The 17767-nt window shown below is 42.9% G+C and overlaps 1 protein-coding gene across 6 annotated transcripts; it reads left to right on the forward strand.

The window, feature by feature from the left end:
- The first annotated feature begins 656 nt into the window (after positions 1-656).
- On the forward strand, positions 657-17520 carry TBATA (thymus, brain and testes associated). Of its 6 annotated transcripts, none has more exons than XM_037905630.2 (10): positions 657-752; positions 3045-3101; positions 5552-5799; positions 6679-6849; positions 8703-8794; positions 10162-10326; positions 12774-12855; positions 14369-14573; positions 15131-15180; positions 16342-17520. In XM_037905630.2, exons 2-10 carry the CDS (start codon positions 3055-3057, stop codon positions 16419-16421), a joined length of 1140 nt encoding a protein of 379 aa, XP_037761558.1. In that variant the 5' UTR covers positions 657-752; positions 3045-3054; the 3' UTR covers positions 16422-17520. The 6 variants fall into 6 exon arrangements, with proteins under 6 accessions (XP_037761558.1, XP_043406522.1, XP_037761557.2 ...); XM_043550587.1 differs by lacking the exon at positions 657-752 and adding an exon at positions 982-1004; XM_037905629.2 differs by lacking the exon at positions 657-752 and adding an exon at positions 982-1004 and having other exon boundaries at positions 14417-14573.
- Positions 17521-17767: the final 247 nt, after the last annotated feature.

Here is a 17767-nt window from a genome sequence, read left to right on the forward strand (position 1 = left end):
TCATGCCACATTCTCTTAATGGAATATATGCTTCTCCACAGTGGCAGCTGTCTAGGGTAGAATGTGCGTCATCTGTTTAAATATCTGCCTTCCTATTTATATGCAATGTGTATATGCAATAATAATTTCAGAGAAAATGCCTCACACTTTGCAACCTTAGGGTTTTTAAATTAGCAGGGAAAGTTCTTGGCCTCAAGAAGCACATTTTGCCCCCATAGAATTGAAGTACTGATTATGCCACTGCTCCCAGAAGAGAAAATTAACAGAATGAAAAACAAATCTCATTAGGAATTCAAGTAGCCTAGTCCTTTCTCAAGATTATCTGTCTTAGAGGAGGCATATGTGGTTTGGCTGTGGGTCTGTTTAGGTCTAGGAGTGCTTAGCTTCAGACGTAGTGCTGGAAGTTGCTTCTACCACTTTGGCACACCCAAGCTGATCTTACTTGCCTCTCACATTGAAAGCCTTGAGATGTAACTATGGAGTGCAACTGAGAATGAGATTAGTAAGGTAGAGAGCAAGGGGGGTTATTTGACAGCCCCATTTGGGGGTGGAGGAGGAGGGGAAATTGAACACTGGGAGAAGGGGGGGGGGGGCTTGGCTGCTGTCACCAAAAGTGTAACCTAGCAACCTGAACACAATCAGGCACAAAGTAAACAGACTTTTTAACACAAGTGAGGTAACTTTGCACTTCTCCCTCCAGACCGTGGGAGCAAAGGGGACTCATTCCCCAAGCTATGGTAGCCATGTAAACGGTGAGTAGGTCCTTTATATATATATATTTAATAACAGGTACATTTCTGGCTTTTACTGCTTTCTTTGTTCAAATACCAGAGTCCCAACTTTCCCTTTGAAACAGCAGCCCTCTGAAATGTAGGAAGCTGGGGAGAAGGAGCTTCTAGCAAGTAGCCCTGATTTATGCAAAAATGTATGAACAAGCTACGTCCCAGACCACATCTGTGTGAAAAGAAAGGTACACTTGCACATAAAATAGCTGGGATGGACAGGTAGGTAGCTTCCTAATTCCCAAAGTCTGAGACTTAGTGCTGCTGCTTTTATAGCCCTCATGTTTGAGTGTCCACTCCCCCACATTACCTTGGTTATTATTGTTTGTGTTTTTCTCATCTCATACCTGAGTCTATGAGGTACTCAGTACTCTCAACTCCCATTGGCTTCAGAAGGGATTGAGGGTACTCAGCATTTTGCAAGGTCAGGCTAGTTTTGTTTCTTGGATCTGACTATATACATGATTAGCAGAGTCTCTGCTGGCATTATTTTATGTATTTATTTATTTGCATTGCCACTGTACCTGGAGACCCCAACCAAGATCAGAACCCCATTGTGCTAGTCGCTGTACATAAATGTAGAATGAACCAGTCTCTGCTCTGAATAGCTTACAATCTATATAAATAGATAAGATAAACAAATGATGGGAGAATATAAGTACCATTATCTTCATTTTACAGTGGAGGAATTGAAGCATAGAGAGATTAAGTGTCTTGCCCCAGGTCACACAAGAGATCTGTGGAACAGCTAGGATTTGAATCTAGCTCTGCTAAATTGCAGTCTACCAGCTTAATCACAAGACCATCCTTCCTGTGCCTTCTGGGTATACTACTATTAGGAAGGTTTCAGCAGGATTAAAAATACATTTTGAGGGAGTTTTCAAAGAGTTATAGAAATGAGGGGGTGAAAAGATTTATTAGGTCATCTAATTAAAGTACAACATATACCAATCCTGTACACCTCAGCTGGGAAACCAACTATACGTATACATACCACAATTTTGATTCATACGGTAGATGCATCACAATAGTGAAACTGCCACAAGTCTGTTTCACAAGGGGAAGAACCAGCCCCAGTTACTGGGGGAATGACTATTTTCAGAGGATTTATTTAAATGAACTTTAAATAACTCACAGTGACTTGTTAAGGTGTCATCTGTCTGATGACTGGTGAGGGCTGGCTGGACTTCTTAAGGCACCCTGTTTACATGTGACTGCATTGTTGGGGTGCTGCTGAATATGAGGGGAGTATCATAATCTCCTCCTAGTCCAGGTCACTGAGATCCACACTACAGGTTTGCAAAATACTTCTTTAAATTTCCTTTGCTCGCTGCCCCAGCTGCCTCTTCAGCACCAGCCGTTCTTTAGAATTAGCGTGGGGGTGGCAAGGTGGGTGGTTTGGCCTAGGTATGGCATGGACAAAATAGCTTTCAAGCAGATATTCAGGCACTGGCCTTTAAAAAGCTGTAATTTCTAAACTAAAGGAATGTTTAAGCAAATACAGATAAACTATATGTCAATGATCTCCCCAGTGGGCTCCACTTTAGTTCCATTTGAAATGGTGAATTATGAAGCAGAAGGTAGAGGGAAATGATAGCACCTAAAGCTTCTTCCTGTGTTTTGTTCTGCCCTTTATTAACACGTGTGGAGTGTTTGAAACCTATGCCCAGGGGTACTGAGCAATGAATCCCACTAATCCCTGCTAAGCACCAACCCACACCCTGGGCCTGTTGTGTGATTTAGGGATTCATTATGCAGTCACAAGGTGACCAGTGTCATGTGGGTGTTTTTCACTCCCCATTGGTTCCTGAGGGAACCCATTAAGGCTCTGAGGGAGTACCTCTTTGTTTCTATTTGTAAATGCTACTTCAGGAAGCACCTGCCAACACAATGTGGTATAATAATACTTCCCCCTTATAGAACGCTTTATAAACATTCACTGATCCTCACAACACCCCTGTGAGGTAGGTATTGTTAGCCCCATTTTACAGGTGAGGAACTGACACAAAGAGAGGTCAATGGTTTGAGTGATGTGAGAGCTCAACACCCCTCAGACCATGGTGTAAGTGAATTTAGGAACTGAGTGTACCTTAAATTATAGCAATTGTGAGAAGAAAGATTCGGTCTCCCCATACAATAGACGGAGAGTGTGTCCATAGGTGTGTATAGTACATGTACATAGAATCCATGTGTCTAAATTCCCAACTGGACTGTGCAGCTACGGATGCTAGAATAATCACCAACTTTTCTGTATTGTCATAGAATCACTAAAATGGCAACAGAGATAAAGAACTTGGAACTTGTTCTTCAGCAGCTGGAGTAAGTACCCAAGTGCCATTCCCTACATGTGGAAGAAACACCTAAGCAGCAATGCCCATGAGTGAGCTGGTGGGAAAGCAGCAGCTTGTACCCATGCAAACAGTAACTGAGCTGATGGGGCTGCTGACTAAAAATGTTCATATGGGGTGGTGATGGGTGTCTCATTGCTGACAAAGAGGGAAGCCTGCTGGGCCCATCTCCATCAGGCAGAGAAAAAAAACATTCTGCTTGGAGTTTAGAGTACTAGCTTTCTAGCTTATAAAGCTGCACACACCAGGTGTCCTGTGCAGTGACATAAGCAGAGCTCAAGTTACATTGTGCGGTAACAACACTGAGTGACACACCATTAAAAAGTCTGGTTTTGGTTTTCATTTTGAAACCATGGGTGAATAACTACAGAGGCAGCATCCTTTCCCAGGACTAAACCTGGGTGAATCGTTCATAACAAATAATTCACAATGAATTTCACCTTGTTTTCTGTTCCCACTTTGTTTGCAAAAAGAGAACATTTTTCTGACCTATTTTTGCGGTATGAAATTATTCACTGAGTAATTTCTGCTGATAATCCTTGGTCTGTGGCTTGTTTATGAGCAGTTTGTTGGGGATGTTCAGTGCATTGAGAGTGAGCTGTCCAGAGCTAGATTCTCTGTATTTCAGCTGGCCCTTTAACACTGCCCTTGGGTCAAAGGAGGCATAACAGGATTACTGGAGATTCCCCTTTTGTAGGTGAATTCCAGGCTGGTATAGAGCCAAGTAGCCTGTTGTAGGCCACCGCTTCATGCCCTGCTCCAAAGATAGGGGGCACATCAGGAAGAAGAGATATGTTGGGGTAATTCTCAGACAGCAGAACGGCCATCTAAGGGGCTATTATAGCTGGGGTAGGTTACAACAACCTGAGGCTGTTCTTATACTTACAGTAGGGGATGAACTGTCCCCTGGCTGCCCCCAGCCTCAGTGGGCTGCAAAGGTGTTTCTAAACCACCTTTTTCCCAATACCCCAAGTCTTGCCCATAGTACATAGAGTATATTTCCGTTCCCTGATTGGATGAGCACAATTCTTAGAATCAGGTTTCTGGTGCTAATACTCATACTAATGAATGCAAATTCACTTTCTACAAGAGTTGCCTGAAAACATGCCATTTCTACAAACATGCCTGTCAATCAACTTGTATTCATGTAACGCAAACACAGAAGGGCTCTCAATGAATATTCAGGCAAAATTCAGCACTCACTCAGCTCTACTCAGCAGTTAACAGCCCCTGTTTGAAATACTGCCTGGGCCTGCAAATCACTTCCAAAGAAACCTTCCCTGCACATCATTCTCCTGCTGCAACAGAGAGCATTTTGAAAACTTTGTTCCTGCCAAAGCATAGAGCACTCTGACACGCAGTGGGCTGCCATGGGGAAGTATGTGGGGAGTCCTAAAACGGTCTTTTTTTGTAGCACTTCAGAAGGATCAGCACTGAGTTAAGATGATCATGAGGAAAAATCAGAACGCACATATTCCTAGGTCTCCTCTGGTTCTGATCTAGGAAACAGAACACTGAACCAGACACTCAAGCAAAATATGATGATTTTTTTTCTAGCTAAGAAACGCAGTGAAGCATGAGCATGATGCTACAATGGCTCCTGCTCCTCATATTAGCATTGATGCTAATAATGCTGGGAGTCATCTGGTGAAACGCCAGCTAACGATCCTCTGAGTGGAGGAGTTTTTGTCAGGCTTGAGAATGTGATCTCAGTGCTGTGGTAAAGTTGAGCTCCTAAACTTGCCTGTCTCAGCAGATGACAGATCAGGAAGCCATGACTCTGAGTCACCCGTCAAAGCTGCCAGCTGGGGCAGTTCTCAGTTGTTTTCATGGGGGTTTCCCTCAGAAGGCTCCTTTTTCTGCATGTCAACAGAACCATGGGAGTCTGTGTGGGCTTGCTTCTCAGCTTCCACATTCATGTGCGCTCTTGCTGGCCTACAGGTAACAACAAAGTGTTCCCATAAATACAGAACAGACCTGTTCAACACAGGGAGCTAACTATCCTATCAGCTTCTCTTCACTCAGGTATTTCATTCAAGCTGTTTTTCCTCAGTAAATTTGTCTAGAGCATTAAGTGCATTTCAGGTGGGTATGAAATTCAGATCCAAGATTTCCCCTTCTGTAAATGAAACATTCTAACAAAGTCTGCTCCGGTGTCAATAAGGGAGAGGATTCCCTCAGTTTGCCGCAATCCCTTGGGATGTGGAGGAAAAGAATAAGTGATAGTGGATCTCTCTGCCTGGTCAGAACGGACTTGGGGTGAAATCCCTGAGAGGAAGATAACCTGCACTGGAGTTTGATGCCTACTTGGAATGGATTCTCACTCTGCCTTTCATGAGCCTGACTAGTACCTAAGATACAGGCATTTTCATAAAATGTGATTGCATGCTGATACGTGGTTTTCTTCTCTTTTTCTCCAAGAACCAAGTGTATATCTACTAAGGAGAAGATGGAGATGCTAAGGAGCCCAGTTGCTGGTCCATTCAAAGGACAAGACATCACAGCATTAGCAGGAAAACTCAAACACGTGGCCCTGAACACACCCCTACGGTTTAGTATGGAGGCCATGAGACCCCAGTCAAAGAACAACTCTCGCTTTGGCAACCTAAGCCACCATTCCTTCTTCTCACGGCACAACCCCCATCCTCACCGAGTGACCCACATCCAAGGTATGGCCTTAGGATGGGGGGGGCAGGAAACAGGAATTGAAGGCATTAATGATGTGGCCTTTCTTTGCTGAGGAGCAGAGGTCAGATGGGATGGGAGGAAACCGAAAAATTAATGTAATGCTTCAGCACAGGCCGGATTGCAGAGTACAGTGGGATATGAGGAAAGTAGCAGAACTCTGACTACATAATGTTTCTAGAGTAAGTGTTGCCCTGGTGATTCTTCTGAGCAGCAGTGATGATCTGAGTGAGACTCCTTAGGTTGATTCCCCTGCATGTCTTTGCTCCATCCCAGGACCTAGTTCAGACAATCAACTACTGCATCATCTGGATAAAATAATCCCAGCTGTGTATTTCCAATGTAGGAATTTATCCCATGCCTGGCTTCCTGTTTAAAGATGATAGAGGCAGTAGTAATTCATCCAAACTGTGTATTCCCTAACTAAATATAGATCTATGAACAGAGGTGCTTCAGGAATCCATTCAGTATTATTGGGGCAGGGGAGGAAAATTGATCTATGTATGCCACCGCAGAATTCATGCACCTACAGATTTATTATTCAGGCAGAAAGTAACTGTAATGCTGTGTGTTATGCAAGGTGAAAGACTATTTTCTTGTGTGCTTCTTCCATTGACAGGTTTCAGAGTAGCAGCCGTGTTAGTCTATATTCGCAAAAAGAAAAGGAGTACTAGTGGCACCTTAGAGACTAACCAATTTATTTGAGCATAAGCTTTCGTGAGCTACAGCTCACTTCTTTGGCTGTAGCTCACGAAAGCTTATGCTCAAATAAATTGGTTAGTCTCTAAGATGCCACTAGTACTCCTTTTCTTCTTCCATTGAGTTACTAACTGATATTTACCTCTTTTCATTTTCTTTTGTAGGCTTAAATGGCGCCCCCATCTGTATGGTTAATGATGCGTGGTCTGTGCTGACTCCTTTGTCACCTCACCCAATGATAAAAGGCCAGCTTTCTTCTACCGTACTGGGGGTGTCAGGGGCCCAGATGCCGATTGGAGATCCACATAGTAATCTTGTCCCCAGGTTAACTGTAGGTTAGTGTGCTGCTCACACACGCGAGTGCGGTAGACTGCTTGATCAGGATGCCCTGTTGGGTGACCTTTTGTCCAATTAAGTGGAATTCCTTAATTAACAAAATTAATCATGCTGTACCTGAAATGGTTCTCAAATGACTTCCCTTGTTTTGGCTTGCTACAGGACTGGAGGTAGCTCAGGTCTTACACTGACAAAAGATTGAGCCTGATTATTTTTCCTGCCCCTTTGAGCTGAAGTGGTTTTGAACCAGAGAAACATAATGCCAGGTTTCAGAGACATCATGTATTGCCACACAGCACTGGTGGAAAAGCAGCTTTGCCCTGGCAGACATCTTCCTGTGGCATACAAAAGCACCATCAGCTTCTCATTTTTACAAGGGCCAGATAGCCCTGTTTGAGAACCACTTAATCACTTGCACGTATCCCAAACATGGAATTACCATGGCAATTAAGTGATGGACCATGCCATTAAATATCATCATCAGGTTTAATTTGGTTCCTTGCAAACAACCTAATTAACAGTATCTCAAATTAATGGTATGAGTGTAATTATTTCCTAATCTTAAAGTCTCTTAGGTTAGGGCAGTGGTTCTCAACCAGGGGTATGCATACCACTGGGGGTACTCAGAGGTTTTCCTCATCTAGATATTTGCCTACTTTTACAACAGGTGACATAAAAAGTACTAGCAAAGTCAGTACAAACTAAAATTTCATACAGACAATGACTTGTTTATACTGCTCTATATTCTACACACTGAAATGTAAGTATAATATTTATAGTCCAATTGATTTATTGTATAATTATATGGTAAAAATGAGAAAGTAAGCAATTTTTCTGTAATAGTGTGACACTTTTGTATGTTTATGTCTGATTTTCTAAGTAAGTAGTTTTTAAGGGAGGTGAAATTTGGGGTATACAAGACAAATCAGACTCCTGAAAGGGATACAGTAATCTGGAAAGGTTGAGAGCCACTGGGTTAGAGGTGTCTGCTTGTCCTTTCCCATCTTTCAGAGATATCACTGTGCTCACAGTGCCCCTTTGTTCTGCACTCCTCAGTCTCCTGAGACTCTCCAGCAGCTTTATTTTTTGGCAATATGAAGCCAGGGGTTCTCCCTTCACTTGGAGGGCATCAGACCTCAGACATGCACAATGATTTGGTGTTGCACCAACCACCTGGTACAACAGAATCCAAGGAGGAAGCAGTGTGTCTGATTCTGAACTGCCCATCCTGAGCAATAGGCTGTGGAGCACAGGCCTCTCACCATGATTTTAGTGCTCTCGTTTTTAGCCTTCTGTACCCCCGCAGCCCTGACTCTCCCTGCAGAGCCCATGGCCCACAGCCCACATAGGAGGCTTTAACAGTGGAAAAGAGCAGAGATCTGAGAGATTCCCCCCTCTTCATCTTCTCATCCATCTCTGCAACACCCTCCCTCATGTATGAGCCTCTATCTCCTTCCCATATTATACCACAAAGTTTGCACTTGGATGTTTGTGTTACCTCTAGGGCTACTCATGGTGTGAAAGATGGGAACCTTCCTTTCCACTCACTCTCATACAAAAGAGTATCACTGCTTAAGATACAGTATATCCCATAATACCTTGTAATGTATCCAGTGGTTGTAGCTACCATTTATTTGCATCTCATTTCCACCCAAGCTCCGCAGGGGAACTGTTGGCCTCATGATGAGACCCATGCAAACACCTTTCCACAGTGAAAATAGGAAGTCATGGATGCCTAGGGGGAGGAATTCAAGGTGTGGTCTATGTTCAGACTTATGCAGGGTTTATAAGTGCTGTAGGAACTAAGTGATGCTACTATACCAAGCTTTCTCACATGTCTCCTATCTCACAGGTGTCTTGTCCGATGCATGGAGAGAAGAACTGAGGGAACTCGCTGCCAGAGTTAGTGCTTCCTCCTCCACTGAAATGGAGCAAAAGGAAGTGGTGAGTTTTTCATACTGCAAGCATGACACTTAGGGTTGCTTTACTCTTGAGTGTCATCTAACCAACACCTGGTATAAAATAAAGAAATGGAAGGGAGGGAGCAGAAAAACCTGAAGAGAGTTTTTCATGAGGCTGCTATATCACTACTGTAGGTCATGTGGCCCATGTCTGTTGGTGACAGCATCAAGACTTGAAGGGTCATGTGGAAATCTATTTGGTAAAGATCATTTTAAATTACCTACTTATTCCTAATCTAAACAAGGCAAAATGTGCAATGGAATGTGACCCATACCCAGATCTGGAGATCGCCAAATTTTGGAGGTTGACCAAAATCTGAGCTCTGATCCAAATTTTGCAGATGATTTCTTTGCTTTTATAATGTACTGGATCATAACTTCTGGATCTCTACTATCCCATTCTCTGGGGTGTTTAATATCTGGAGCCAAAATTTGTAGTTTGAGTCTTTAACAACTACACAGAGGGGACCATGCCAAAAGGAGAAGTGGGTCAACATTAGTTTTTCACCTCTTGACACATAGGCTCAAATCTACTTTAGGGTGCAGATGAAATTGGTTTCAAACTCTTGTAGAGGAACATCACAAAACAATCGCACAATTGTTAATCTCCAGTGGAGGGAGAATCAGGACTTACAGGATGTTGCAGGTCAAAATTAAGGAGCAAAACTGTGCGAAAGATCATGGCCGGACACAGCAGAGGTGTTTTAGGTCAGGATCGAAGGACACTGGCAGTGCTGTGGGGAGCCAGAGGTAGAATACCAATACATATTACAGGTCAGGATTGAGGTGCATATGTAGCACTGCGTACAGGAAGTTTACACAACCCCTACATGCACTGTATCAGCTCCAGTGAGTGCTATCACTCACTTTCAAGAGCAACAAATTCAGCACCCTGGATTAGCATTCTTTAATACTGGGACCTGATAATCTCAGTGTTAATTTATAAATGAATATAGCTGCATAAGGATACCTATGGGTTTAGATGCAGTGTTTGGGCTTTGACCATTCAGTTGTCTGTCTCTTCTGACAGACAGCAGTACGTGGTGCACAAGTTTCAATTTTAAATAAAACACTGTTTGCAAAATCAGTGCACAGTTCACAGCTGGAGAGAAACACACCTCCCAGGTGAGCTTTTAATACCGCACAGTAGTTTCACTTTAACAGCAGCAGGTGCATTCATATTTTTTGCAACAGCCAAGCACCTCTTTGTTCATGTGTTGATGAAGATCTCCCCTTTCGTCACAGCCTTTTTACACTCAGTCTTGTTCTAATCATTTTATCTCCTGTGCAACCCCTGTCCCACGCTCAGCCCTCTAATCAGAAAGCATGTGTGCATTTGCATTTTAACAGGCAGAAGAGCCCCACAGAGCAACACAGTACTCAGCGGAAACTGGGCGCCTCATCCCACCTTCTTCTCGGGCAACAACCCGCCGTACGCCCCACCAGTTGTGCCGGAATAATGCAAAAAACAAAGGCAAAGATGCTGCCCTGTCTTTCCAAGGCCAAGAGCTGGTAGTAAGTAGAACATAATGAGAAAGAGTAGCTACACCTGGTACTTCCTGCTGCTCACATCCTCTGTGTGACTGTTTTTCCTTTAGGACTGTCGCAGGGTAGGTACACTCCATCCCGTGTGCTGAGTCAGGTATGGGAAAAAAAATGTACAGCACCCTGTTAGGTCCTGTGTTCGTGACTCTGACTATAAAACATAGTACTATGGCCTAGTGGCCGGAGTCAATAAAGCAGCTCTTCCGCTCAGGGCAGCGTGGCCTAATGTCCAGAGTCAATAAAGTAACCCACATCGGTGGGATTGTGTGGCCGATTGGCCTGTTGGGGGAATGGGGCGCCACTTAGGGGTGTGTGGCATCCAGGGCAGGGCAACTCGGGCCCTCTTTGCTCCTCCATGTCCCAGCCCGGGGCCCTGGTGGTGATGGAGGGGGTGCTCACCACCAAGCCAATGGGGATCCTCCCAAAACACTCTGACTGGTTCCACAGTTCACTCACTGCAGAAAAGTCTAAGTTCCCTGGGCTGCTTCCTACCCTTTTCTCCCTCGGCGAGGATCCACTGTCCCCACGGGTCTCTGGGGTCCTCAAGTGGCCTAGCTCCTGCCAGTGCAGTCCCTTCTCCAGGCTCATCAAGCAGCCTGAAGCCTTTCTGGAGCTCTGTGTGCTGTGGTTCTGTAACTGGGACCTGTAGCAGCTCCCTACAGAGAGCCTACATTCTCCCCCTTCAGAAGCCTGTGCAAACTGAGTTGGGCTGCTTCCTTTTATACTCTGCCTCCAGGCTGAGTATGCGCAGCAGAGTCATAGGGGCAGGGCTTCCTCAGCCTGCAAAGCGCAGTTAATCCTTTCAGGGCTGGTGCGAGTAGGTACACCTCGTCACAAGGACATTCTATAGGTGCGCATGGTGTTTTACAGAAAATCCATCACTTCCCTTAAATAGTTTGTTACAATGGATAATCACCATCACTGTTAAAACTGTGAGCCTTATTTCTAACTTGAATTGGTCTGGCTTCAACTTCTAGCCCTTGGTTCTTGTTCTGCCTTTTTCTGTTATATTAAAATGCCACTTGGTACCTGATATTTTCTCCCCATGAAGGTACTTGTACATTGTAATCAAGTCATCTCTCAATAGTCTTTTAGATAAACTAAACAGATTGAGCTCTTAAAGACATTTTCTCTAACTTTCAAATAATTTTGTGGCTCTTTTCTGCACCCCCTTGAATTTTTCCACATCTTTTTAAAAATGTGGACACCAGAACTGGATGCAGTATTCTAATATCAGTCTCACCAATGTCATATGCAGAGGTAAAAATCACTTCCCTAATCCTACTCACTAGTCCCCTGTTTATACATCCAAAGACTGTATTAGCCATTCTTTTGTTCTTAGATGTATGACTTTGCCTTTGGCTGTATGCAAACACATTTTAGTTGAATGGGTTCATCTTACCTAGTGATCCAGATTGCTCTGCATGACTGCCTTGTTGTCATCATTATTAACCACTCCACCAATCTTTGTCATCTGCAAATTATCAGCAATAATTTGATATTTACTTCGAGATCATTAATAAAAATGTTGACTGATGATAGGTTGTAGTGGGCAGGGAATAGAGGACTGACGTGTGTAAACAATGGAAAGAGAATGAATACTGCCCTTGTAGGAGTCATTTCTTCCCTCCCTCAAGGAGACAAGTTTATTTACTAGAAGTCGGTTTGTTTCCCACAGCTTGGATTTGATATTGTTTTGTTTTTAAATGGTCAAGTGCCAGTAGACAGTGCCAGGTTAATTGCAGAAAGGCAGCTGAAAGGGGTACTAAGGAGAGATATTCATGAGAATCTGCAGCAGTGCCCAAGAAACATTTTGAAGTTCATCTCTTCTGCAGGCTGGGAGGAGAATGAGAAGTTCCAGTTTAGCATGTATAGCAAGTGTGACTAGGCCTGTCCCTGTTTTGCTTGCTCTAGGCACAATAGATAGAGGGAAACAAGAGATGGTAAAAAACAACACAGAACATGGAGACATGAGTTCACTCCTAACTGATAATGTATTCTTCTGAGGTGAGTTTGCGTGCCTGTATACAAGGACAACGGTCAGAAAGGAGTGAGCATGCAGTGCACCAGAAGACCCAATGTCCAAACAAATTTAGTCCAATTTAAACACCGACTCAGTGATCAGGGCCTTACCCTACTCTTTGTTGGTGCGGGAAGATATCTACCCTTGCACACAGTAGGCTTTGATAGATCATCCTCTACTTCTTTTATTATATTTTCAAATGTGTAGGTTAGACCCTGAGCAAGGAACAGTAACTCATAAAACTGAAAAACCACACCTGTACGGTGTCTAGATAAGCAAGGTGCCTGTGTATGCATATCCTAATGACCTCCCTGTTTGTCTGTGTTCCAGGTACAATCAGTGTCACTCTGACCTGATCATGCTGTCACTTTCTACTTTGCTCTTCTGCCAACAGATTTTGGAGCTGCTGTGTCAGATCCTGCAGACAGACTCTTTGTCGGCTATTCAGCAATGGCTGCTCACAGCTGGTCAGAGGGGTGAGGAGAACCTGAAACCTCAACTTGGTGCCTGAGCCAAAGGAATAGACAGCCACTTCTATTCTCAGAGTTTGGCACCCTAATTATCTCTACTTCAGCAACCACAAGTTTATTCCCAATACACACTTTACAGCCTTTCAGGTCAACCTGAGCTTGTGGAGTATACATTTTTCTGTGAGGGGAAAATTTGCTTCTGGAGGAAAGATTTCTTTGTATGAAATCTGTTAGGGTTTTCTAATGACCAGGTCTGCAGTAACTGGTGAAGAACTAAGGATATGAATTTTGCTTGGTGTTCAGGGACTCAGATGCTGTGGTGATGGGATTGGAATAGAATCTGGACAGATGGATGGCATGCATGGCTTTCTAAAAATTGTCTCTTTTAGTCTCAGTTTTTTCTTCATTCTATCTTTCCTGCCAGTGATTGTCTTTTGGGTTTCACTGACCGTTATTGAATATGGCCCAGCATTAGAGTAAAGGGCAGTTTCTATGTAAAAGTTATAGGCCAAAATTTTCAAAATAAGGCTCCTAAATCAATTACCTGATTTCTACAGGTGCTGATCTCAATGGGGGCTTCAGGTGCTCAGTACCTATGAAAGTCAGATCACTTATTAATCTGCTTAAATATGACTTTAGAGGCCTAACTTTAGGCTTTTATGTTTGAATATTTTGCTTCTGAGTTACAGGCTGCAGCTGAAGGTAATGCTGCTGCTGCAGAATTCAGGCTTCACTATTGAGTTCCAATATAAAAATGCAGCTGTAGGAAGATAAATATTGTTGGCCAAATTATATTAATTGTATTCATTTTAATAGTATTTGCTCTGGGTGTGTACCAGTTGATTAAGGGAAATCCCTATTTCCACAAAAAGGGAATAGTGGGAGTAGGGTGACCAAGTGTGAAAAATCGGGACGAATGTGGGAGGTAATAGGCGCCTATATAAGAAAAAGCCCTGAATACTGGGACTGTCCCTATAAAATCAGGACATCTAGTCACCTTAAGTGGGAGCCAGAGTAGCTCTTCTGTTTAAATAACATTTAATAGATCGTATAACAGACTGTTTGAAACAGAATCATAGAATATCAGGGTTGGAAGGTACCTCAGGAGGTCATCTAGTCCAACCCCCTGCTCAAAGCAGAACCAATCCCCAATTTTTGCCCCAGATCCCTAAATGGCCCCCTCAAGGATTGAACTCACAACCGTGGGTTTAGCAGGCCAATGCTCAAACCACTGAGCTATCTTAAGTAGCACAGTAGCTTGTGACTCCATGGACCTGTATTACAGCAAGAGACCATTACACATGCCACTCTTCCAAGACCAGGGTATCACTGGAGTCCTGCTGTACTTCTGATTGATCAACTTCTCTCTGCTCTGCTTGAACGCATGCTGCATATAGGGGGTGAAGAAAGTGACAGACTACAGGGAATAGGGAAATCATTTTATGACATTCAAATATTTCCAGATTGGAACTTTTTTCTCTCTCTTTCTCTCTCACTCTCTCTCTCTGTTTTGTAACAGGTGAGATATTGTTTCTTCTGCTGCCTACTTGTCTTCCTCTCATTACAGAAAAGGATCTTGTTATGAGGATGTTGCAGACTGCAACAGCCAACCTACAACTGGAGCCCCAGTCCTTGAGCACAAGCATGGAGCAGAGGCTTCAGTCCCAGACTGCAGTGGGCCTGTCCTCCAGAGGGCAACACTTGGGAAGCAATCATCCAATCAGGTTCTGTCATAAAAACTATTCAATTGGATGTTCACATTGTGACAGAGAACTGCAATATTTCACTTACTGAGAGCTGGAGACATGCTGGGTACATTAGCCTGCATGTACAGCAGCAAGAGGCGAGAAAGAGACTGTTACACAGAAAGAGATTAATCAAGCAAGCAATAAAACTGATTTTGTCCACCTTCTAACTCCCCCTCCCCACCCCCATTTCAACTGGTTTAACTGAGGTCCTGATCCAAAGCCCATTTAAGTCAATGGCATGGGCTGCAGTCACTGCTCAATGGGGGCCCATTATTTCAGTAGCACATGGGTCAGAGATTAAGGTGAACTAGTAAAATTGTGCAGGGGCTTGGATTTCAGTCCTTCTATGTGGACTTCCAGTCAATAGCATGAGCAGAGTAACTAGAAAATAAAAATACACCTGAACACAGGAAGAGAATGGCAAAGTGACAGACTAATGCAACCCTTCATTTTCATGACTACCAGGTTTATTCAAAATTTAGAATTTTAGATTGAGAAAAATATTTAGTTTTCTCTGCATTTCTTTATAACAGATTGTCTCAGAGCCAGAAGCAAGAACCCATTCCAGACGAAGACAAGCCAGGTAAAACTATTATATTAAATAAATACTTTGTATTTATTACATAATCCCTTCAAATCCAAGGGTCTTAAGACATTTTATAAACTTTAATTAAGCAGCAACAGACCTTTGAGGTAGGGAAGTATTTTACACATTATATGGATGATGCTTTAGAGAAGTGAGGTGATTTGCCAAGAATCACACAGTGAGCAAATGGCAGAGCTAAAAATAGAAACCAAGAGATCCTGGCTCCCAGTCCAATGCTCTAACCACTTGATCAGACTTTCTGAACATTCACACTTTACTATGAGAACAAGACTATACTACAGATAGACAAATAAATGACAAATTCCTTGAAGACTATCTTTTGGTAACACAGAGTAGGAATTCAGGTAGCCTTTTTGTGGTTACCTCTGAGAGAACAGTAATGCATTCCCTGTGAAAGTTTTCAATCTGGCAGGGATTTGGGCATGGGATCAGGATAGAATTTCATCCTTAGTTTTGCGGTGAAAATTCTGTTAAGTAACTAAAAGAAGATTTTACCCAATGATACATCTGTGCCAGTAGAAGTAAGTAAACTAGATTTTTAAAGAGTAAAATATGTTGCAACTTGCCATTCTCCTGAGCTCCAGATTTCAAAAAACAAAATACTGTATTCAAATCCAAAAAAGCAAACCTGGCACTTCCTCCAAAGTTCAGTTGTTCCAAATCTTGGGGTTTATCAAAATGAACTCTGCTATGAGCAATTTTTGTCTGTCTTTTCTAGCTAAATAAAGTGTATTGTTATAACCAGCAAAAACAGTGGGAAACATTTTAAAAAACTCTTGAGACTTCCGAGCCTACCTCCCATTTTCAAAAGTGATTTAGGCATTTATAAGATTACATCTCTTAGATCCAGATTTTTAAAGATATTTAGATGCTTTAAGATGCAAATAAGCACCCAGTTGCAATTTTAAAAGTGGCTAAGTACCTAACTCCCATTGATTTCAATGGGAGATAGGCACCTAGTAGAATTTTCAAAAGCCCCTAGACACCTATCTACTTTTGTAGGTGCCTAAATACCTTAAAAATCTGGCCTTTGGGCACTGAAAATGTTACCCACATGGGTGAGGCATTAACTACTCTGTGAAATTATAACTGGTGTTGACCCACATTGACCCATTCCAAATTATTTTTAATTTTTAGTGCATATGGGTACTGCAGAAGTTCTCCAGTTCCATTTATCCCAGGATGTAAAGCAGAACCAGCCAGATCCACCCAATTAACTTGGAATCTTCTTTCATTCCTGATGGAAGAACCTCAAGAAGTGCTAGCACATTTCCTGCTATAGCTGCAGTGTTTTACTCTCATTACTCACCTAGTGAAAAAGTGTTCTGTAGAGTACATGAAAAGGCATGCAATATCCTGTATCACCTAATTTCTCTCTTCACTTTGACAATGTATGTTGAGTCGTGGCAAATTTAAACAGAATTTGTTTAATGACTGTGCCATAGACATTAAGTCATACTGTAAAATGGGTCTATGTGAAATTCCAAATGTCCCCATAGCTGTAGATGCTTAAAGTATTGCTTCTGCTATGATGCAGCTGGGTATTTGGTTCAATATGCAGAATCACAAAGAGAATGTGGCTGTGTTTTTCCAGTGATCTCAGATGCAGGAGGTGCATGGTCCATGGGGTGGGTTGACTCGCTGCTTGAAAGATTGGCCGTTAAACATTTCAGTCCTTCCTCTCAGATCCCATGGGTACCGTTGAGCAATTGCTCGCCATTCCAAAGGACTCAAATCAGTCCTGTCAGTGCTTTTTTAAAGCCACTGGAGGAGACAAAGCCATTCTGGGTGGTAGAGTCATTGATATGTTAGTGATTCTCAGTTCTTCGGCTCCTTTTCACTGAACACAGCTGCTGCCTCATTACTTTCCCACTACGTGCCAGGAGGTAGCAATCTGGATAAAGAAGAACTGGTTGGAATTCAATCCAAATAAGAGAGAAGTGATGTTTGTTCACAGAGGCATTTAGAGGATTAGGTGGAGACACCACCTATGGAGGGTGTATGTCTGCTTTCTGGCAAAATAGCTCATAGCTGTTTGATCTTACTGGATCCATCGCTGCTGCTCTTGGCTTCTCAGGTAGCAATGGTGGCCTGCAATTCCTTTTGTCATATATGGCTGTATGATTTTTTCTTCTAATGTGGACCTTAGAACAATCTTCCATCTCTTTGTCTCCGCCAGGCTAGGTTACTGAAATGTGCAGATTTCTTTGGTAATGACATCATTGCATATCAATTACTTGTATAAAGAATGTATGACTCCTAGTATTTGCCTGTGGTCCCTTTAGAAATAAACTATCTGCTTGTGTATCCAGCTGATCTCCGTGACTCCTGCCACTCTGTGATCAGTTTACAGCGTCTGGAAGAAGCAGAGCAGAGCACAGCACAGCAGACTGTAACAGTGCTAGGGCCACCAGGGCCGGATTAACCTTTTGTGGGCCCGGCGCCAAACATATTTTTGGGCCCTAGGGTGACCAGACAGTAAATGTGAAAAATCAGGACAGGGGTTGGGGAGTAATAGGAGTAAGAAAAAGACCCCAAAAATCAGGACTCTCCCTATAAAAAT

This window comes from Chelonia mydas, chromosome 7 (genome assembly GCF_015237465.2).
Source record: "Chelonia mydas isolate rCheMyd1 chromosome 7, rCheMyd1.pri.v2, whole genome shotgun sequence".
Taxonomy (NCBI): Eukaryota; Metazoa; Chordata; order Testudines; family Cheloniidae; genus Chelonia; species Chelonia mydas.

Coding starts and splice junctions, on each gene's coding strand:
- TBATA (XM_043550587.1), top strand. Junction 6,850..8,702: donor TGTCCCCAGGTTAACTGTAG/GTTAGTGTGCTG, acceptor CCTATCTCACAG/GTGTCTTGTCCGATGCATGG. Junction 10,327..12,773: donor TCCAAGGCCAAGAGCTGGTA/GTAAGTAGAACA, acceptor TTCTGCCAACAG/ATTTTGGAGCTGCTGTGTCA.